Below are 23,906 nucleotides of genomic sequence, written 5' to 3' on the forward strand. Positions count from 1 at the left end.
CAAAAGAATCCTACCTATGAGGAGATAATAGATTTGCCAGCTCTTCACAAAAACAGTGAGGAATCACAGTCACTCATTGCCCTGTATCAACTCATCCACTTTATTGTGGCTTTGCAGGTCGGCGATACCTGTTTGTCATTGCGTGATGTGACAGGTGGAGGATAACGCTGCTGTCGAGCAGCTCTGCTGAGGCTGCGTGACACAAAAGAACCTGATATTTTGACAGAAGAAAGTCAACAATTAAGCAAGAAGAATAAGGGTATAATGACAGAAAGGGTGGAGTCACCGCTGAGTTCGCTGGCAGGAGAAGTAATCATTATGTTTGCGCCAAGACGCTTTCATTCAGGAGCCTCAGAGATTTGCTTCATCATCTGGGGACAACGCCCTTAATGCACGGTGTGTATGCAAGGGTGTTAGCCTCCTTATGCACAGTACGAATGAGTAAGAATTGTGTGCTGGTAGGGATTGCATGTGAATGTGCACTGACTCAGTTAAAATTTAGTTCTTAGTGGCACTGACTGCACCTCAGCCTATGATTTTAGCTCTTTCTGTCTTCCCCCAAATTACTAAAGCTCTTTAACCTCACAAGCAATTTATCTCCACTGCCAAGTTTTTTCTCAGTCCTGACTGTGACTCCACTCAGGATTTCCATTTCAAACGGATTCTCAATATTCCAAATACTGGAAGTTATGTTATGTAACTTTTTTGGGCAGAGCGTGATGTCATCATGGGTGATAATCTTAACATTACACACTGTAGCGACAAGCAAAACAAACTTTTTTGGGGGGGGGGGAATGTAAATAGTTTTTTATGTGTGACAGAAAAATGTATTATCATTATTAGTAGTAGTAGTAGTTCTCCCATTGACCACTTTCTTTCCATAAGCCTTATTCACACAAGCACTTTTTTCCATGCCTAAGCACTCGGCCTTGTCTACTAATCAGAAGGTTGACCCGCAGACAACCTGCTCCACCTCCTCCTGAGCCACAGCCTCGCTGGTTAAGTCATGCAAAATGACATATTCTGATTTCCTGAGAACATAGTTAAGGTTAGAGTTAAGTTTGGGACCATAACTGCTGAAAACCTTGTGTTTTGGGGTGTTTTACTTTAAATGTGAGTGACAGATAATGACCAATCACTGCAGGTTTACTTTTGTAGTTCTGACTGAGATGTCAGATTCAGGGGTGCAACATTATCACATATACTGGTTTAAGCACATTGTCTTAGTAGACTGTGCTGTTTAGCTTTTGTGTTAAATACAGAAAAATGGAGGTAGTAGGTTTCTATTATTCAAACACTTCTCACTATGATTTGATAAGTATTTTCTGGTTCCACTGGGGATCGAACTCAGGACTTTCTGCGTGTAATGCAGACATGCTAACCACTACACTATGGAACCACAATGCAGAGGAAGATGAGCTGACTGACAGCACATGTGTTGGTTAGTTTCATGTTTCCATGTTCTGCCCACTGCACATGTTCAAAGACATGCACTGGTTGGGTTAACTGTCATAGGCGTGAATGGTTGTCTGTCTCAGTGCAGTAACTATCTGATGAACGCCTATAACAGCTGTTCACCCAAACCTATAATCCTCACAGTAGTTGTAAAGACAATTAACTAACCACAGGACTTTTACAAAGTTTTTATTACTTTTTGCTTGTTTAGGTCAATTGATTTTTAAGTGACAGTTCACAACAGCAGTTATCCCAAGGTTCGCTATATTGCAGGGTAAGATTCATGCCATATTAAAGAGTGAACCTCAACAATCTCACTTGGGAGAAAGAACTCCCGTTAAATCCTGCAGTATCAGGATGTCTAAAAGTCAAGGATACGTGACAAAGCACAGACTAACGGCTGGAGAATGCACAAAGTCTATGACATGCAATAGTGGCATGTAAACATGACAGGAGTGCACGGTGTGCCGCTTAAAAGAAAAGCGTCAAAAGAATTCTTTTAAATATCTCCCTCACTGACAGTTGCCAGATGTTAACAAGGACAAAGTCAGCTACAGGTTGTTCCCTGCAGGTACCCAGATGACTCACCTGTTTATCTACAATCAGTTCCTTTTCCATTTGATGCTCAGGTACATTTTCTTTGGCTTCGACCTGCCGAGCATTCACCCGGGGGCCTGGTGAAGCTGGCTGTTTGACTCGCAGCTCATTCCACAGTTGCTGCAGTAAAACTCCTGTCAAAACTTGTCGATCTGATTCTGCAATGCTGCCTGCAGTCCTCTCTCTGAGGAGTTAAAACAGCTCTAAGACGAACAGCTGTAGAGATAGATAGAAGACCTCTGAGGATTGTGAATACATTTGAAAATATTTCTTCCTGCATCCTGAGCTATTTCTTCTAATGATTATACTGAACACTCGATGTAGTATTTGTCTCAGCAAGCTGCTTTTTGTAAGCTCATCCTAATTCAGTTCTTCGCTGCAGGAAAATCAATACTTTTACATATGCGTTGACAGTACTGGTAGATATTAATACGCTGTTTATGTGAGAGGTATTAGATTCGTAAATAAGCTATATAGACGTGTTTGAGCTAACGATACCCGTTATCTCTGTCTGCGGGTTTAGGTTTTGTTGAACCAAGAAATCCTAGCGAGGTTGAGCTTCCTTCATACCCCTCTGGCCAGCATGCCGATTATTTTTCAGCATTAAGCTGCATCATTAGCTCATTTTGAGATAATGATATTAGCTATATGAGCGATATCATTGGCTCGTTTTGCGCTAATGATATTAGCTATATCAGTGTTTCCCAACCTTTTGGAGCCACAGCACATATTTCACATTAGAAAAATCACACGGCACACCACCAAACAAAAATGTCACAAATAGCAGATTGATCATTTTTCCCTGCACACCAAGTATAGCGGAATTAGCTCGGTTTGTCCCTAGTATACCTTTTTTACTTTTTTTACTACTTTTTCTTTTCAAATATTTATCTATTGTAATGCGCTGCGTTGTCTCACTCACAGCATGCCTATGTAATTTCTTCTTCGTCTTTTTCTGTTTTACTCGCTGTTGGCAACCCATTTAATTAGAGCAAGCAGTTGCACTGCCCTCTAGTGGAAGAGGGTGTAATTGTTCTGCCGTTACTCACGCCAGTCGCTTTGGAGCACCAATCAAGTGAAAACAGATAATCTGGAATACCTGAGCATTTCTCACGACACACCTATGTGCCGCGGCACAGTGGTTCGGAAACACTGAGCTATGATATATGAGCTACATCATTAGCTTATTTTGAAGTTGAAGGCAGTGGCACTTCTCCAAAAAGTTGGGACAACAAAATGCTGGAAATATCCGTAGTACTGAAAAAAACAGCTGGAGGAACAGTCTGCAACTAATTAGGTTGGCTGGCAACGTGTCAGTAATTTGACTGGGTATAAAAAGAGCATCTTAGAGAGCTAATGAACTAATATTCTCACCAAACAGTAAAATATTTCAGTTTCATTTGATGTGTTTCCTGTGTTTTGTTCTGAATAAAATTTGGGTTTACAAGATTTCCAACCTACTGCATTCAGTTTCTGATTGTCTTTTATGCCAGTGGTCAAGTTGGTGGTAGCTCAGCACAGGCCAAAGTGGTGGACCTGTTTGAATATTTGCAGTCCAATTTATTCTTGTCAGTCTACTTTTTGTTCTTTACTATTTTAGTTGATGCCTCAAACTACTTGCAACACAGTGCTGTATGTTGCACATCTGCCTGTGCCGCTGTACTTGCTCGTGTATGATAAACATCTTTCCCACTGTGTAACGCAGACGTTGCACCTGTTCAAGAACTTCCCTTGTCTTCATTAATGCAGTGAGAGAGGTGACCTTAAGTAACTTAGCAGATTTTAATCACCATTAACTGAAAGCTTCTGTGTGGGTGTGCACATTTTTTGACTTGTGAATCAAGCAGCTAGATGAGTAACCTCTGGTGATAGATAAGGACAGGCTGGCTAGACAGAGATAACTTCCCGCCTCGCGTGTTTCACCAAAACGTGCCCAGGTCAACCCTTTGTGGGGAAGCTTCCTTGCCATCCAGACCCTGAGCCTGAGCCAGCTGGTCTGACTGGAGCATTATATATGGTCTTGTCTTGGTCAGTCATCTCCTTTTGCCTTTTATTTTATTGTGTTTGTTCATGTTTTAACATGTGGGAATATTTTCAGCTCTGTTAAAGTGTTCTTCCAAGAAAAGATATTGTCTAACCAGGAAGATAGTCTGGATGCCATCAGCCTCCAGCACCACTGTGAGGAATCTCGAAGTCATTTTTGACCACGATATGTCCTTCAGCGCACACATTAAACAGTTATCTAAGACTGCCTCTTAGGAAGATCGCTGTCCCTGGTCCACTCCTTTGCTGCGTCTTTCTATACAAATCAATAAAATAACTCTTATTTAAATATTGGTTCCTCTCAATTAATTCATATTGTTTCATCAGTAACTAATTTTGTAGGGATGCTTGTAGTGGATTTACTGTATGAAAATTACATAATCATAAACCTCTAAAAAAACTTTGTTGTGAAGCTGAAGTTCTGAGATTTCTCCAGCTGTGTGTTTTGTGAAAAATATATTTGTGGTCTGGAATGTTTTGGTTGTGGTTGCAAAAACAGCATAACTTCATGTCCGATCTTAAAACAAACAAGATGTATCTTTAAGTGATAAGTCGTCTGGTATCTTTTCATCAGCAGTCATTAAAGATCTCTGCGCTGCAAAATGTGCACCTCTTGGAACTATTAAAGTAAGGTGAGGCTGTTGTACGGCAATGACTGACTTGTTTCAACAAAAGCCAGGAAAAAAGTCACTTGACATTTCTTGGAACGTCAGCCATATGCAAGGCCGTCTTTACTTGGAACATGCACAGAATCCTCTTCATAATCTTTTGAAGAGCCTTTTGAAAGGCCACGTGACCCGCTTCAGCATCATCTGTCAGGCAGCTGTCGCGTATAGGCGTTACTATAACTGCATGCATTTATGGCAGTGCTGCAGACAAAAGCAGCACACTGTGCCATGCCCAGATAACATGTGAGAGGATGGAAAAGGAAAACGAGCCAGCGGATCTGTCAAAACAGCCCACAATGCCCGCAGACTGTGAGTTGTCACTTAGATATGCAGGGATCAGCTGTATTGTTCACCTGGCTTCCATGGTTTGGTGAGGACCTGCTTTGACAAGCTCACAAGTATATTTTGAATTATGGTGTAAAAACAACTTGTCCCTGTGGCCGCACAGTGAGATATTTATGGCAGTCCTTACCGACCCTGGCTGCAGTTTAACTGCACAGTCACGACGGGCGAGTCAGACAAAGGCTCACGTGATTACTTGTTGCACTAGTTGTTATTTTGAGTTTTACCTTTAGACAAAATAACCCTTTTCTGGTCACTCTCCTTTATTTTTTCTTATGCACCCATGACTGAGATGTAGGAAAGCACAATACAAAATTTGGAAACATGTGATCACAGAGGTGTACTTATCAGATTGTATGAAAACGATAATCACAGCAACAAAACAACATGAGCGATCTACAGTAAGCTGAGCTGAATCGGGAAATTGTGCCGTCTATCAAATATGTGTTTCGGCCCGAGCTTACATTAACAGGCCAGTGAGTGGAAACCTAAATCATAAATGCAACTTTAAAGACGTCATTCACTTTGAAATTTCTCACTACCAAACATGGCTGGTGTTGTGCTATGAATCTGATTTGTCCTGTAATGAATTTCTTCTAAATTACTTTATATTTATAGGGATGTAGCACATTAACTTTGTGCTCACTCTTCATTTTGCACACATGTGTGTTACGATCCAATGTTGTCAGTGTTTTGTGTTAGGCGTGACTGTTATGTGTTTCCTGTTTTACTTTGAAGGTCTGTCTTATCTCAGTGTGTTCAGGTTACGCTTCCTTGTCTCGTCAGTTCTGATTTGCCCCAGCTGTGTTTCCCTCCTGTTGTCCATTCCCTGATTGCTCCCTCTATGTATTTAAGCCCTGTGTTTCGGTTTGTCATGGGTTGTGATCACTGTGGTGTTGGTATCTTAGTTTTGTAAATAGCTGTAAATAGATTTGTAAAGTAGCAATTGAGTATTTTTTCAACCTTGTATATATTGTTCACTGCAGCAGCCAGTGTGGTGGGCCAATGTTTTTGTTGCGTTCAGGACACGCCTAGACCTAGAACGTAACATGTGCATCATATTTCATTTTATTTTATTTTATTAAAATTGTCCCAGATAATGAGAAACATCCGTGCCCTCACTTGTGTCCAAGCTTTTGGCTTTCTCAGCTATTCTGCTGTAGATTTGCTGCTGTGACCCAATTTGGGCCATTTGACATCTGACTCTGTATATGGTATATCGTATGTATACAGAGAAACACGTGGTTGGCTTAATGACTTCAAGGTGTCCGGTTTCTGTTGCTCCAAACAACCCGAATCATCACCCCTCCACCGCTGTGGAGGTTTTCACCAAATGTGTTGCTGTGTTTTATGGCCAAACATCTCCACTTTAGTCTCACATATCCCAAGGACATTGTTCCAGAAGTGGTTTGTTAAGATGTAGCTTTGCAAACCTAAGCCATGCTGAGCCAGGAAGAGGCTTTCTCCCAGAAACCCTTCCAAACAACAACATGAAATTTTAACAGCTAACATGTTACCTGAGGCTTTTTTTTTCTTGTCTTTTCTTTTTATAACTTTTTTGACTTTGGGGTTAATTTTCTGGGACAAGACACACCCGAATCCACAATCTGGGACAGTGAAACACAACCTAATTATAATTTAAATGGGTGGTCACCCTGTTAGACTATGTCTGTGTTGCAAGAGCGATTGTGCAGAAACGGTGCAGCAAAACAAATTTGTGACTGAAAAATTACAGGATGTAGTTCCTGTTCTTCGGGTAGAACTGTGAACCCTCCTAAGAGGATTCCCCATTAACTGCATCAGCCAGAGGGAAAACTGTTAAGCCAACCTCTGCATCGTGTTGTTCATCTGCAAATGCATTTTTCTTAAGTTTATCTACCTCTGGAAATCTGTCTGGAGATATACCATATTGTTGCATGGCGTAGCGGCCAGCATACCTGCCTTAAACACAAAGGGTTCTGGGTTCAATCCAAAGTGGAACCACAATAACCTGGACACTGAAGCATTGATAGACAAACTGCTCAAAGTTGTCTGCAGATACAAAAAGGAGCCTGTGTTTCACATATATAATGATTACAGTTTTTCTCGATTGCTAAAACACATTTCTTGAAACTACGCCTCATATCCTCACAACAGTAAACACAAATCCATAACATCTCACTCAATTTCCCAAACATCCTATTTCCAGGTCAAAATGAAGCTCTACACCCAAAACTATTCACTCCTGCTGAAAAACCAAACTTTGCCCACAGACATCAAACACAAGCCCTCAAAAACACACACAATACAACAGAGTTTTGCACACTGGTACAATTAATTCAAAACAATAGTTCCAAAACAAATAGGTTGCTTATGGTTCTCCCCTTCAAAACCCTTGTCACATGATAAACACAAAAGACGCAACCAATGTATGTACAGTGGCACATTGTCATTCATGTACTATACAGTACAACACACACCAGAAACATTATCCCACCTCAGCATCTTGTCTTTGGTCTGGGTCAGGCCAGAGAATCTCATCCACATCACAGGCTATATTGGCCCCAGCCAGGCAGCGGGGGTAAAATCCTCTTGCATGCCTGATCCACCCCTGGCATGCATCTACTGATATGTCTAGGCAGGCCTCTTCCATGGCCTGAAGGAGGTGAACACGGACATAAGGTTCTCGGTCATACACTTTCCACCGCCATGCCGAAAATAACTCCTCTATCGGGTTTAGAAAGGGAGAGTATGCAGGCAGAAAGATATTAGAAAACCTTGGGTTATTGGTAAACCAGTCACGAACCAGAGCAGCGCGATGGAAGCTGACGTTATCCCACACAACAACGTAGTGAGGCTGCTCTGGCTGTGCTGGTTCCCTGTAGTCCAGCTGGAACATATGTTGTCTTAAACCATCAAGAAAAGCAAGGAGAAGCATAGTGTTATAGGGTCCTAGTACGGCATGGCGGTGGAGTACCCCTCGTTGGCTGATGGCTGCGCACATAGTGACATTCCCCCCACGCTGACCAGGGACATTTACAATAGCCCGATGGCCAATTATGTTCCTCCCCCTTTTCCTTCTTTTGGTCAGGTTAAAACCTGCCTCATCCACAAAGATTATTTCATGGGGAACAGGCCGTCCTTCAATCTCAAAGATTCTCTGCAAAACACATAACACAGTAGAGTCAATCGGTACCCTGAACCACAGTTCAAGAGTGCTGAAATGGCAGCATAAACTGCCATGCTGTGATGGTACACAATACTTTATACAGTATCAAAACTCATACCTGAACATATTCCACACGTTGGTTTTTCACTCTGTCAGAGTTTCGTTCGAAAGGGACTCGGTATGCCTGTTTCATCCGGAATTGATTCTTTCGGAGGATGCGGTCAATTGTGGAGAGGCTGATGGCATTTATGCCTCGAAAAAGATGATCATCCTCAATCACTCTCCTTTGAATCTCTTGCAGGCGGATTACATTATTTGCAATTACCATGTTTACAAGTTCCCTCTCTTGCTCCTCCGACAAAAGCCTTAACCTGCCTCCACCAGGTGGTCGTCTCTGTGTCCTACAAAAATAGAAGCACTCATTACTGTAACTGTCACACATTCATTTTACAGGCAAATAATGGAAACATACTGAAACTCAAGACACATAAGTTCAGTAACTTAAACATTACTGTACAAAGCAGTCTTACTGCAAGTACACCTACCTGTTTTCCTCCCTGAAGGTTCTGATGATGGAGGCAACAGTGAAGCGACTCAAATTTGGTTGTACTCGTTGCCCAGCCTCCCTCATAGTCATCCCATGGACAAGGACATAGTGAACTAAAGTGGCTCGAATTTCATCCGAGACTGATTGTCTTCTTGCCCTTGCTCTTCCCCTTCCTTGTCGCCGTCGTTCTCCACCTCCACCTCCTTCACCACGTCCTCCTCCTCCTCCACCTCTCCCTCCTCCTCCACCACCTTCCTGTTGTCCTAGACCACCTCCTCCTCTTCCTCCACCACGTCCTCCTCCTTCACCACGTCCTCTTTCTCCACCACGTCCTCTTCCTTTGCATCTCTTTGGATCCATTGTTTCAAACCTGAATGAGCTGACTTTGGCCCTTTTATCTATCCATCGCAGGTTCTGATTGGTGTGTGCTAAATTTTGACTCCTAGTGTTTCCACCTGGTTAATTGTGTGCTAATTGAGCTCAAGCTATGCTGACTTAAGTTAACATTATTGCATGCTAGTACTTTCTAAATGACTACATGGTGTAAGCACTGTAAAATGTAGGGATTTGTGTGTAGAGTTTTGCAGTAACAGTTCACCAAATTTGAGTCATGTGTCAAAGCAGGGAATAGTGTTTATAGTTCAGGGAAATGGGTGAGCTTTTTGAACAATAGCGTTACGGTTTTGAAATTTTAGTTTAGAGGCCTGGTTATAGTGTTTAAGCAATCGAGAAAAACTGTAATATAATATTATGACCACAACGAGGCACGACCTCCACTGGTTCATTGGACTGCTTTCGATAGATACTGAATACTGCATGAACACTCTGACCCATTTATCTACCATCATTTTGGCCCAAACTCCCTCAAATCCTTGTGCATGTCCATTTTTCCTGCTGTGCGAGGGAGTCAGGCAAGAGACTTTAGTCTGTGGTGGCCGCTTGGCCCTCAACATTCACACATATTTCTGTTCTGAGAAGTGTAAGGAAAACATGTCACCTGAAAACAGATCTCCGACAGGGCAGATGCATATCACTTCAGACTGTTGAAATGTTCGTTTCTACAAAAACACAACAACCTTTCATCAAACATTTTTTTGCTGCTCCTGGTCTGTAGTTATCTGCCTTGCAGGAAAATAAAAACAAGGTAGAGGAAGGTGGCACCTGTGTGGCTTCATTATGTAGGGTTTACTGCATTTATTTTGCATACAGAAGGTCTTGGGTTCAGTCCCCAAAACTAGACCTTTATAGTTCATACAAAGAAACCATAAACCTTTAACTTAACAAGCTCACCAGGCACAACAGCCTGCAGCTGAGGACGCTACTGTCCACGTGGTATGTCAGAGTGTCTTTGGACAAGATTCAGGACCTGGGGAAGAGTGTTAACAGTGCTGTCAGTGGTCAGTAAGACCAGAAGAGCATAGTAACAAAGTACCTTTAAACCGAGTATTTATTTAGTATAAGTAAGAGTTTTAATACAGTAACAACAGAAACTGAACAAACAATATAACACCTCACTGCCACACCTGAGTTATAAACTCCACTCAGCCGCAGACCGGTGCTGATTTACTTACGTTTGAACACAGCGCTAAACACTGAGCTTCCAAGAGGGTTAGTAACTTTGCATGTAACTTTGTGCCTGTTTTAATACTGTAACTATTAAAAGTAACACTAAGCCAGCAATACACTGAAAAAAAGATATGTAGCAAAACTGGACAGTTCTCTTAAGCTCAATTAAACAAACACACAGTGTCCCAGGGCATGCTGGGAGATGCCATTTAGCCAACCCAAACATGTGACAATATTTTACTCGTTTTAAACCCTGAAAAACAACACATCATTTGCGTCTGCATTTCAGCCACACCGTTACTGCTTATGTGCAGATTTGTACCTAAAGCAGTGTGTGCATAACACTAATGCTGGATCCATCGCACTACTGGTGATATTTTGTGCATGGTTGTTCAACAACCCTATCAGAAATAAGAAAATGTCTAATAGGTTTTATATGCATTTTTTAGGTATAGCTTATACACTATACCTAAAAGTATTCGCTCGTTTACCTTCACACACATGTGAACTTGAGTGGCATCCCACTCTTCCATCCCAGATATCCCATTCAAGTTCTTCCACACCAATCTCGCTCATCTCAGTCATGTTGGAACAGGAAGGGGCCATCCCCAAACATCTCCACTGCTGTGTAGCCCAGTGGCAGCGTGCTTTACATCACTGCGTCTGATGGAAATATCCTGATCCTTTTGGAAATATAATGTAGCTGACTTGGTAACGATTTTTCATTGGTTAAATATACCAAAAGGTAAATAAATGTGGACTGAATAGCTCAACATCTGACAGCAGGCTTATTTCTCTAAACGTGATCGCTCAGTTTTGGGCGAAACGGTTTCATAACTTAATCCAGAGGTGATTTAAATGTAGTCTGAGGCACTATAGGGCACTAATTTCTGAAAGTAGACTGAGTCACATACACACATGCAGGGCTTGTGGCTTGTTCTGAGTTGTCGTTCGGGATTGCATAAGTGCAATTATAGCAGAAACAGCAGCGTCTTCTGTTCGGTGACTGTGTACCCACAAGCAATGAACTGGGTCTTGGAATCATGTCAAATGTGCTATTAAACTGTACACAAAGACCAAATTGAAAACCAGTAATCTTCTGTATGGGAGGCGAAAACCTTTCACCTCTAAACTATCCCGACTGGTTTGGTGACCGAAGAGATGCAGGCAGTTATGATGAAAGCGTGGAAGTGGAATGATTCATAATGCGGATCTGACAACGGTATGCATGCGGATAAACCTCTAAGCAGCAAGGTTTTTGTTCTTTTATTGCTCTTATATGGTGTGTGTCAGTCTCACTCTCCACCTGTATGAATCCAACGACTGACATGGTGTGTGTTAATGATTGGCCTGATCATGACTGCATGAGGCCCATAAACCCATTTAGACCATACGGCAAAGACGCAAAAGTTTTATTCACAACGCACACACACACACACACAAGGAGGTTTTTATGACTTAGTACATGCACTTCATGCTGGGAAGTTTTTACTTATTAACCTAGTTCTAGCTCAGTGTCGTTCTCTGGTCTGTTATTCCAAGTTGATAACTTGGTTTGAGATGAGGTCGGCTAACATTTACAAGTGCAGATGTAACTGAGACACTAGGTGCGCCTGAGTTTATTCGCTGTTTCACTATGCCCCCTTGTGGTGCACACATCAATTTGCAAGTGTATCAGCTGAGATTAATCTTCCTTCTCAGTGAGTGTATCATGTCTTTGTAAGCGGTAGCATTAACCTCACCGTATTTTCACTGTCACTGTCCAGTTTATGTAAAGCAAAGCATTACCTGTGTTTCTATAATGTAGCCGTTATCACATTTTCTTTACACACAGAATTCCCAGTGGAACCAGTTTTGGAACAACCGTGAGCTCTAGGTCCCACTGGTGCATCCTCACATCTCATGTTTAACTCTCTATTCAAATGCTGGTTGAAATGTCCTTAATTAGTGTGTGAGTGGGTGTGGATCTATGCACTGCATACAAATTAATCAGTTAAAACTGGAAGAAAACGTGCAGGCTGTGGATACGTGTTTGAGCTGGTGCTCTGTTCCACCTGTCAGGTGGACGTATCGTCATGAGCTGCCAGCATTTAGTGTCGTTATCTAATTTGCATTCAATAAAAAGTTTGCATGCTATTTTTTTCTCTCTCAAACACTCTTAACCACATATCCAGCTGAGGGTGATGATGATTGGTGGTTCTAAATTGGCTCTAGGTGTGATGAGACGGTCAATGATCATCTGTCTTTGTGTGATAGCCTGCAACATCACCGGGGTTCACACTGTTTTCACTCATGGACAGAAAAGATGCTTCATTACCTAAAATGTAATATCTCAAGACAGACTGACTGTAAAATAAAAATCACAAAATATAATATGGCAGACTTTATATGGGTTTATGAAGAATTCTGTGCCATTGTTATCACTGTTATTAGGAGCACAGCTCGGATGAAGACTGAGAATCAGATCTACATTGCCGATTTGGAATCGTATGCAAGCTTATCATTTCCTTCTATTATGTCTGGCGTGTTTCAGATAGTCACATATTGCAAAACAAAAATCGAGTTACACTTTTGCACATGTAACACCCATGCAAGCTTTTTCTCCCCTCAATCTAAAGACCCCTTGGATAGAGCTCGCTATACGAGATTTGTAGCTGATATGAATCTGCAGATAATGGCTGAGCTTGACTTTGTGACTTGCCTGAAATTGTTCAAAATTTTCATCCCACTAGTGTTAGAGGCTAAAATTCACACAACTTCACCAAAACTGGACAACAGAAAATTGCCTGGTCTGAACATTCTGAATTAGACTTTTACATGGTGGTTTTATAATTTGGCATAAACATGTAAGTATAGATCCATCCAGCCTTGTACCAATGGTTTGAACTACAGCTGGTGATGTAAATATGTGGGGGATATATTACTGGCACACTGTAGGCCCTTTAGTACCAATTGAGCATCATTTAATAACCGGAATCTACCTGAGTGTTGTTGCTCACCATGTCCATCCCTTTATGACCAAAGTGTGTTATCCTCTTGGACATAATAAGTTCACTCTACTCAAAGGCCTCCACAGTCTCAAGATCTTAATCAAATAGAGCACATCCATGATGTAGTGGAATGGAAGATTCACATTATGGATGTGCAATATGGACCAAAATCCCAGAGGACAGTTTCCAGGGCATCATTGAATCTGTGCCACAGAGAACTTCTCGAGGCAAAAGACAGAGCAACCCTAGCAAGGTGTACTTAAGAAAGTGTCTGACGTACATATACTATAGATATTGGTAAAAGCAGCAGGTCTGGAATATAAATGTGGGAAATCTTTTTTCTGAAAATGCCAGTTACAAATACGACCTTTTCTGCCATTTTTCTGATTTCATTGCCACAGCAATTTACAAACACACTGCTTACATTTCGATTTAATAGCAAATGACACTTAAGAACCAAAGTATAAGAAACAACACAGACACAGGGTATTAAATTGCACCAAAAACATGTTTTATTCTATAAAAGAAGAAGAAAGGGAGGGGAAAATAATCACAACTGTACAGGGAGAAACTGACTTTTAAACACCATGAGTCACAGTATCAAAAAGCTCACGTTTTCCTCACTGATCTTTACACATTTGTTCTGTACAAATACAAAAAAGAAAAATATTATTAATAATTGTATTATTATAATGATAACTGCATTGCACTGAGTAAATATAGTACTGGCCCATAAGTTACTGCATTCAATAGAAAATACCTAAAAGTTCCAGATTTGCAGAAGATGTGATTCGTGGTGAGTCGAGGCACTCGCGCACAGACGTGACGTCACCCTCAGACACGAACTCGATCCCGTTACGGTTTCAGCAGGGATAAAACTCTGTCTTTATGGTTCTTTTTTTCACAATCCTGCTTTTATACAAGAACAAAAAGGGGAGGAAACGTGAAAAAAGAGGAATACTGAGGAAAAACAAGCTTGCACAAACCAACAAGAAGCAGGAGATAAATGTACACATGCATCAGTCTCCCTGCCAAAGCTCCGACACCAGCGAAAATATCCTGCCCAGGGTGTCGTCAACAGGCTCGGATGTTTAACCGACCATCGTCGGTGTGTCTCCAGAGGTTTCAGTGCGTGTGTGAGTTTGTCTCGGTGTGCAAATATACCAACTGAGCTGATCAGTGTGCTTGTAAAGCAAAAGGGCCAATAGCAGATACTAAATGACACAGAGCACATGTGCTCTGTGGGGTTAACATTCCCAGAAATAAAGGGGCTTAGCATTCAGGGGTACTTTTTAATGCATTAATCTTTGGGACTTCTGCCTCTGTTACGATATATTTGAGATATGTGAGAGGGAAGGTTTCATTCGTGGTGCTAAAAGGAGACAAGAAGCTGTATTTGGAGGTCTTGAGATTTCGCTGGATTTCTGCTAAACGTTCATTCATTCCTGACCTCGTCCACTAATTAGTCATAAAGATGACATTTAAACGATAAACGAGGTCAGTGCCGAGCAGTTAGTGTGTGTGGTCGAGGAAAGATCAACGATTCCATTCACATACAACAAAAAAATCGAAAGCAATCTCCGAAACAGACACGAGGCCGATGGAGAGATAAAACTGAATGTGCTGGAAAAACCAGAACCCCATTTCCTGTTAGCACCACAAAGAAACGTCCACGCACCTCAACTGTAACGACGTGGAGCCAGGAAGCCCCAGAAACAGATAAGGTATACGACATCTGGTCCGATAACAAGTGAATCAGTGGCTCTGTGTTTTGTTTTTGTACTTCAATTAGGTATCTTTAAAAGAACCTTTTAGTTAGTGCAGCACTTGACTGATCTAACATGAATAATGTTTTTGCTGCTTGGATTTCAACATCGATTTTAAAAAGGAGAAACATATCAACACATTTAAACTGGCTACTGTAAATCTGGGGACTTCCTCTTACTTCCTGTTAACTTATCTGAGCAGAACACACCTGAAGCTGAAGGAGGAAAAAATGGGTCTGACCCAAACCAACTGAATCTCACATTTAACTTGACATTTAAAACCAGGTCCAGTACTGGGACATTAAGCTCGGTTGTTATAATGAATCCCTAGTTGAGTAGGGGGTCGTTTCCCACCCCCACCCCTGCTGGGGCATCTCAACGGTCTCACACGCACTTGACATGCTCACCAACGTCACTATAAGAAAACAAGAAGGCTACTCTCCATGCAACACAAATGTGCACAACACAAGTGGGACCATATAATTGTTCTTTTTTTAAGAAACTACGAAACAAATGTATTAGATTGAAAAAAAAAAATACACGTGATGAAAAACACATTTCATCAAACCAACAGAGGAAGAAGAGAGAAAAAAAAAGATTTTTCACATTATCTAGTCAGTGTTAAAAATAGAAATTCACCCGTTACATTTACTCTGCACTTTGATTATATACATTTATGTACACGGATTTCTCTTAATTATTTGTCATTGTCCTTAATGTCTTTATCAACAGTTTACAAAAGAAAGAAAATTGCAATCAAATGCATATACTCTCCTAGAAAGATGTGCTTAGTAACTTCTTTTTTTGTTTTTTTACTTGAAGCAGGGGATGTTAAGAGAAATGGGAACATTGCATTGCTCTGCGCTGCAAAAACATAACAAATAAACCACTAAAATCCTTCCAAGCGAGTGACTGAATTCTAAGTAATGCTTCCCCTGATGGGAAATGGAAAGACAGGAACAGATTCCCTCATTTTTAAACCATATTCAGTGACTCGGCTAAGACGGATTCTCTTCGGTTTCGCAGCGCGGAGACCACGCAACAAATCTGCCCTCTTCACGGCATGCGCTCAGCTCACAGCAAGCCTGCATGTCCATCTCATTTATCGCAATGTGAAAAGTCAAGATGTAAAACATTTTGCTCTCACTTACTAGCTTCTGAAATGATGACAAAGACGACTGTAAATGGTGAGAACGAATTCAAAGCAAAATGTGTGTAGCCGTTTTTTATTGGGGGGGGGTGTTGCTTGAAAAGAGACGAGCCAGGATGAGAAAAGCCTGCTCCGTCCATCACAACCCCAGCTCCCCACTCGCTCATTACCAAGTCTGTTTGAAATTATGGATGTGTTTCCACACCTTAAGTCTTATATACCAACACAGAGTAGTGATCAACAGCGCAGGCCTCTACACAAACCTGACCTTCCTCTTAAGGTTCCTGCAACAACCCTACGTGAGCTGCTTATCAGGAACCCAACTACCAGCTAGTGCTCTAGGACTGAGATCAGAACAGCGCTTGGAGCTGCGTCTGCGTTATGTTGCATAATCAAGTTCAGCCCGGATCGGGAGCTGAAAACCAGCCCACTTAAGACATGGACACTGTGGGTAAGGAACCAGGGTGAGGCGGGGGTCGATTCTGCTCCAAAAGAACCCAATTCGAGACACGATTCATCTGTTAGTATCTACTCGAGGCTTTTAACTGAGATTCTATTGCCATTAAAAACAAACCGGAGTGAATTGACCCCCACCCTGGTAGAAATGCTAGTGAGGAGAGCGCTTAAGTTTCCCCGTGGTTTAAACCCCAGGCGCCTGGACCCCGACAGCCCTACGAGACGCCCGATTTCTCCCAGAACCACCGACAGACGACCTTCACCACTCCGTTATCAGTCTTCTTGCTCTCATAATGATGCAAGGTTACAAAACCATTTAATTATATCGTTAGCTTCATAGCATAATTGCCTAAGTCATTTGACTAAGTCAATGACTTAGGCACTTATGCTATGAAGCTAACGATATTAAAAAAGAACAGTCTCGAAAGAGTCTGATGAGCAAAAGCTGGAAATTCTCAAACCATCTGATTTGTTAAGACTTTGAAATGCTTTAGGTTCAACTCACTTTGGTGACACTGTTAAAATAAATGTTAAAATTTCTATTTTAAAAGGCTTGAAAATCAGCAAGCATGTTTTTTTCAGCCAAAAAAACTTTTCTCACCAAATACGGAAACAAATTCCACACATAACACCTTTAATTTCCTGTTTTTAAACTTCAAAAACTAAACAACTGAACTAAAGCGAACGCTGTGGCCAGTCGTCGTCTGTCGGCGGTTCTAGTTTTGCCCTTACAGATTGACTTCGGTTATTAAGGCTCGACGGGCAAGAGGTAAAAGAACAACAAGTGCCCGGAACAACGCACTCATAAAAATCTTAAATTCTTGATTATGTGTTTGTCTCAAAACATGCACACTAACTCACGGACACGCACACACGCACACTCAGAAAAGCTCCCCTATTCCCTGCATGAGAGTTTTACTTGTATTCTCAATCTATTTGTGTCCTTTCCTCTGTCTTTTTCACAGCCTCAGAAAACAACGACAAAAAAAAAAGATCTGAAAGTTTTTTTTCTTTTTAAATAAAAAACAAAAGAACAACATTTTGTTTAGAACACCAAAAAAGAAAAGAAAAAATGTAGACAGGACTAAAGGCCTTTTTTTGTGTTTTTCTGATAAAACAACAGCGACTACGGCGCAAACAAAGCAAATACTGTTATTCAAGAGGAATCGGAAAGGTGTGTGCGGCGGGGGAGGGGGCGGGGCGATAACAACCACGTGATCGATAGATCGATACAATGAAAACAAATGAAGTTTTATTAAATTCACAGTCTTGTAGCTCCCTGTACCGGGGGAGGTGGCGGGGGTTTAGGGCAGAAGGAGGCGAATGGCGATGGGAGGGTGGGGCGCAGTGTTTTAGCCTCAGACATGCTGATGCATCTGACGTCACTTCAGCTGCTGTCAATGAAATAAGCGCACACACACACACACACACACACACACACACACACACACCGATATGCACAGTTAAGTAAATACCTCATCTGAATTTATGATAAATGAGTTTTGGTTCTTTTACTTTTACAAACAGAACCAGGAACTAAAGAACTCCAGGAACTGCACTTCTCTACGCTCCACTTTGAAATCCGAAGACAGTCCAAATATTCAGCAATTGTAAGCAGTTTACTGTCATCCAAGTCGCAGCTACTTAATATTTAAGGAGCTATAATGATACCTGGAGCATTTTTGCGTAATGCTTTATTTTATATTTATGTACCTGTTATTTGATCAAAAGGTCATTCAGTAAGATCACATTTGCCTCAGGCAAATATAACTGGGGTGGAACGAAACTCAAAGTTCTCAAAAACAACTTTTCCTGGAAAAGCAGTGGCGGGAAGCGGCGTCCTCGGAAGTCTCTTTAGCTTCCAAGAAAATAAATTTTGGAGTCACGTAGATTCCAAACTCAGGATATGAACAAAATAAAAACTGTAAATCAAGAAAAGAGCAGCTGAAGTGACATCTGTGTGAGCCCTCCTCTTCCTCTTTGCCTTTTGGATGGACTGATGCATGTAATGGATGGATGGAAGCATGAAAGTCCCTGCTGCTGGATGTCCTTCAGTCCATCCTTTCTCTTTCTGAGGAGGCAACATCTTGTGTGACTGAGTCGGAGGATGGTAGAGAGGACTGCTTTGGGCTGGACGGTAATGATGACAGACACACACACACGCAGCAAAAAACATCCTGCTGCCACCACCGAACAAACACACAGACACAATTGTCCTATGACTGTGAGATGAAGATGAGGAGGAAGAGGAGGAGAAGATAAAGTCCTTTTTTTTTCTATTTGCAAGGTGGGTTTAAAATCCCGCAGGAGAGCAGAGAGGAAACAGGAAGTATAGTGTGAGGTGTGGGGGCACTGGTACAAGATGTGCTGTTTTTGAGAAATCAAAGGGTCAGAGGTCAGTTTGATAGGGAGCTGAGGGCATCAGGGGAGAGGAAGGAAGGAAGTCAGAGTTCACATCATCACGTGGCGGCGGCGGTGCAGGGAGAGGTGGTCAGACCGGGAGAAGGAGCGGTCGCATTCGGTGCAGCGGAAGGGTTTGATTCCGGTGTGCTTGCGAAAGTGTCGGGTCAGCTCGTCGGAGCGGGCGAAGCGCCAGGTGCAGCCTTCCCAGGTACAGTGGTAGGGCTTCTCTCCTGGAAGAGACGAGGAGAGGAGTTAGCAGGAAGGAGGCAGGGAAGGAGGTTAAAGAAGGAAGAGGAGGGTCAGGACGATGGTGGACGAAATTGAGCAAACAATTTATTTACTACAGGTTATTTACTACAATTACTCTACCTAATCATGTCAATCACTGTATGATTGTAGAATAAAATTAAGATAATATTCAACACAGGAGCTTCAAACAGCCAAATCCTGCTTACTATTCCTACACACACCTTAACAGTGTCTTACCTCAGGAAACCTGTCTGAAAAAAAATACCATTGGGCACTTTTTCCCTAATCTCCTTCAGATTAGGGAAAAACTACTGTCTGCTGAGAGCAGATAAGACGTGAACTGTGCACTGACAAATGTTGAGCCACCGGAGGTTACATTAAATTCTGTAAAGGGGCCATTTTAATCCTTAAAGATCACCCTGCAGTAATCTGTAAATAATGATTCTGGTCTTCACCTGGAGATGAACTGCTCCTTTCAAAGAACACCTGGACTGCACTGATTTATTTGTGGCGTTGTTGTGATGCGTTTCTAGGGCCGAGCTCACCTGTGTGTATCCTCCTGTGGGCTTTGAGGTGGGAGCTCTTGGTGTAAACTTTTTTGCAGCCTTCGTAGTCGCACATGTGGATCCGTCGCCTCTTGATGTCTGGCGAATCTGGATCGACGGGCTCCAAGTCCATAACCGACCTGAGACACCGAAAGAGGAAAAGGACGATTCTGTTGAGAAACGCTTCTTCTTCTTTCATCATGTTCAGGAGAACTTAACACCGATTTAGCCACCAGGGGGCATCAGAAAGTCACACAGCTCCATTTCGATATTCCTCCCCTTCCCTCTATTTGTCTTGAATCGTTTCACCTTTAAACTTATTTTTTACTCCCTTCTTTCCTTAAACACATGAGATAAACTCAAAATTAACCCATCAGCACTCCTCTTTGTCGCCCTTTTTCTACCTTTGACTTCTTCCTCTTAAATGATGCTTCAGTTTTCCAAGAATCAGCTGTGTGAATTATCATATTCATATTTACAGGCAGTCAAACTTTAAATACATTTGATTGGAAACAAAAAGACTAAAAAAATAACACCGCTGATGTCCCTCTTTACAAGGAGGTGTGACGGTGAACTGCATTACATAAGCTTGTTTATGCCCCTGCTCTGGGACAGCCCTGCCCTGCAACACAAACACACACACACACACACACACACACACACACACACACACACACACACACACACACACACACACACAGAAAATCACAAATAATCTTCCTTAAACCACTTTAAAAGACACAAAATCCACAAAAGACTTACTTTTGTACTCTGAAACACACTTTCTCTCTCTCACACCCACACACACTCTCTCACACACACACACACACACACACACACACACACACACACACACACTAGATAAGGGCGCTGAGCAAACTGTCAACGCCCACACCCTGAATTTCAGTTAGTCAGGCAGCCTCGCCCACTGGGTGTGGCCGGAGCTACGTCCTGATTCTCTAATAAACACAGTCTCCAGCGGCACACCACCCTTTACCCTGCGATATAAAACAATCTTTCACATGTCCGCGCTTTCCTCTGGAGGGCTAAATGTCCTAATTTATGTCTATAGAGCGCTCGCGACGCACACATGCGCCCACTTGTCTTCCTGTGTTACAGTCTGGGCGTCTCCAGTGTGTTCTGCTGTACAGAGGGTTATATAAGGTTATATAAGCATCCAGTCATGGCAGTGCTGCAGTAATGTAATTAGTCAGGAGCCTGCAGGCGAGGGAGGTGACCCCCACACAGAGAAAGAATTTCCCATAAACCCTGCTGTGCATTAGAGTCCCTCTTGCTGACCCTGCCGAGTCCTATTATCAGCAGTCATTACACATGGATTTATGCCTTTCCGACAGTTTTGCAGACATCTGATTTACAGTTGGCGTCTCCAAAAAGTGCTTTTCTGTCACAATTTTTTTCTGCTGCAGTACTTCAACTTGCCACCAGGAGATCAAGACTTATGCAGGTTTTAAAGATCTATGTTGCTGCCCATTTGAGGAACCCTATGTCTATGCAAAGAGAGGCTATGGAGAGTCACCTGCACGGAGCCAACAATCTAGCTTCACAATTCACTACAAAGAACTTCTTTGTCTGTTATGACTTCTACTTTCATCGCAGCGTCAGGCTACAGAAAAGAACCATCGAGAGCACAAATCTAAAATACTTATCCTTGTACCAAACATCTGACACTGCCCCCTAGTGGCACTTCACAATAAAGAACTGGGTCTGCAACAGTCTGCATACCAGGTTTTCTGTCACTTGATAAAGGTGTGAAACCACAATAAACCTTATTTATTATGCAACTTATAACTTGCACAAGCAACGTGATGAAGAGGCGAAGAGACCGTGCAGGAAGGAGGTTGGGGTGGACGGAGGGGTCAAAAAAAGAAACCCACTGGACTTTAACATGCGAGATAACCATTTCCTGTTCTGAACTGAGACTATGGCCATTCAATAACGTTTCAATATGCTCTACTTCCTTTCTCAAGTACAAGCTCTCCACTCGCTAGAGGAGAACTCAGGGCTTTGACTGGCTTATTGTTAAAGACAAAATGTTGGCTGCACTCTTAAGCGTACTGTCAGGATCCCTGAGCTATCTCCACTTTCCTGTCAATGCATCACATTTTAATTGCTGCTGATATCTAGTTTTGTATCCTTAATTGTTCATTGTTGTGGTTATCAGCTTTTGAAACCTTAGATCTAGAAAATATAATCGTTCATACTGGGCTCTGAGCATTTCCAAATAATGGGGCACCAGGGTGACTGTGTCTGAAGACCTGCATTCAACATTTCATGAATGCATCTTTCATTTTTTTTATATTTATTGATTGCACGTAAGATTTTACAGGTGTGGCTAAATACATTGTGCTTGATGCGTCCATCTGCATCGAAGACTCACCCCGCATCAAGGCTCTGGGCGCTGATGGAAGCCGATCCAGACTCTGTACCGCTCTCTGCATCGCTTTCACTTTGATATTCCACTGGAGATGTTGAACCTGGCTTGATCCGAACTGCGGGGAGGAAAGGATGAAAGGAAGATGGGTGTAAAGAGTGAATAGAAGGACATAGAGTGGTAGAAACAGATGAAGGAAAATTGTGGGGCCATGGAATTGAGAGGGAGGAGGAAAAAAAAGAAGTTGGGGGTAGGGGGTGGAAACGGAGAGAATAGAACAGCAGGGGGTTAATAACTTCTTAACAGCAATGTCTGGTTTCCAGCAACTTAGCAAGACAAAGGCTTGCTCCAAGTGTGTGTGTAGGATTAGGTGTGGTCTGCATGGCTGCAAAATGGATCAAATCTGAGGCCAAACCCCACGCTGGATTCCTCTGCATGTCTGCTTGTTTTCTCCATCTTTCTCAAAATGCCTGTTTTAGCCTCCAGTTTCTATTAAAAGAAGCATCTTCCAGTGGTTGTCTTTTACTTTCAGTTTCAACAACCTTTTACAATGTCACAGCAGGAGGAAGATGATGTGAACAGCTGTTAATGGGAAGAAAAAAAAGCTGAACTCACAGACAATGCTAATTAGCAATTAAGTGAAAGACAAATTTCCCAGAGCTATCGGAAAGCTTCGGCGCGCGTCCTCGAGGATTGGCAAGCTGTTCGAAATTCTCACAAAAGGAAGGAAGACGTTTAGATTTTAAACCGAAGGTCCTGCTTTTGAATTCTTGATTACGGAGAGTTAACCACTCTCAAGACATTTCCAGCTGCTCGTTTGGCTCTGGAAGTGTAAATTCATGTCCTCATCAGCTAATATGTAAAGGGAGGATGGCCTCGTCACACCGCCACATCAGAAAAGTCATTGTATAAAAGGAGATTATTGCAGTTTCTTGTTATCTGATGTGTTAGTTTCATGGCCTAAAAAGAAAAACAAAGCTTTACAAGAGACCAGATGCTACCTAAACGCCACCAGACTGGACACAGAGAACTTTATATATGTATGATTTTGATTTTTAATGCACCTTCAATGAAATCAGGCTGGGTCGATTAATTGTTAGATCTCAAAGTGCCCCCCCCCCCCCCCCCTTCTCCTCCTCCTCCTCCTCCTCCTCCTCTTTGTGCAGGAATGTGGCAGCCACACTGTTCAAAGTCCACCCAGCCCGGAGAGAGCAAGAAGGGGTGGGGTGGTTGGAAGGGTGACGCAAGGAATTTGGGTGGAGTGTGTATATATATCTGTATGAATGTGTGTGTGTGTGTGTGTGTGTGTGTGTGTGTGTGTGTGTGTGTGTGTGTGTGTGTGGGGCAGTGGTGGTGTGGGGAGGGTCATGCACCAAAAAAGAAAAAAAAAAAGTGGTGCTCTTTGTCTCTGGAGACAATAAAGCCACCCCCACCCTCCTCTGCTGCCTTCCTCTTTCAAAGGCAGAACGACCCATCTCCTCTCCTTTTGACCCTCCTCGTGCTTCCTCACCCGACCGCCCCCCCTCCCCGCTACCACCACCTCTCCGCCTCACCTCGCTGCCTTCGCTGTGCGCCCACCTATCTAGCCT

At 42.4% G+C, this 23,906-nt stretch overlaps 2 protein-coding genes across 5 annotated transcripts in view; both read right to left on the reverse strand.

Annotated features, from left to right (window-relative positions):
- Nucleotides 1-7,432: 7,432 nt before the first annotated feature.
- LOC309715038 (uncharacterized protein) lies at nt 7,433-8,924 on the reverse strand. Of its 2 annotated transcripts, XM_082547837.1 has the most exons (4): nt 8,799-8,924; nt 8,372-8,654; nt 8,062-8,244; nt 7,433-7,811 (listed from the first exon to the last, which is right to left on the reverse strand). In XM_082547837.1, the coding sequence occupies exons 1-4, from the start codon at nt 8,888-8,890 to the stop codon at nt 7,719-7,721; spliced, it is 651 nt and encodes a 216-aa protein (XP_082403963.1). In that variant the 5' UTR covers nt 8,891-8,924; the 3' UTR covers nt 7,433-7,718. The 2 variants fall into 2 exon arrangements, with proteins under 2 accessions (XP_082403963.1, XP_082403962.1); XM_082547836.1 differs by having other exon boundaries at nt 7,433-8,244.
- Nucleotides 8,925-17,131: 8,207 nt separating this feature from the next.
- Nucleotides 17,132-23,906, reverse strand: part of klf8 (Kruppel like factor 8) — an 85,869-nt gene continuing 79,094 nt past the window's right edge. For all 3 annotated transcript variants that reach the window (XM_082549933.1, XM_082549932.1, XM_082549934.1), the window contains 3 exons: nt 22,324-22,435; nt 19,926-20,065; nt 17,132-19,361 (listed from right to left, as the gene is read on the reverse strand). In XM_082549933.1, the coding sequence (XP_082406059.1) occupies nt 19,180-19,361; nt 19,926-20,065; nt 22,324-22,435 (434 nt within the window). In that variant the 3' untranslated portion in view covers nt 17,132-19,179. The remainder of the gene's footprint in view (nt 19,362-19,925; nt 20,066-22,323; nt 22,436-23,906) is intronic.

The sequence above is a fragment of the Aulonocara stuartgranti genome (assembly GCF_965226115.1).
Source record: "Aulonocara stuartgranti genome assembly, chromosome: 10".
NCBI lineage: Eukaryota > Metazoa > Chordata > Actinopteri > Cichliformes > Cichlidae > Aulonocara > Aulonocara stuartgranti.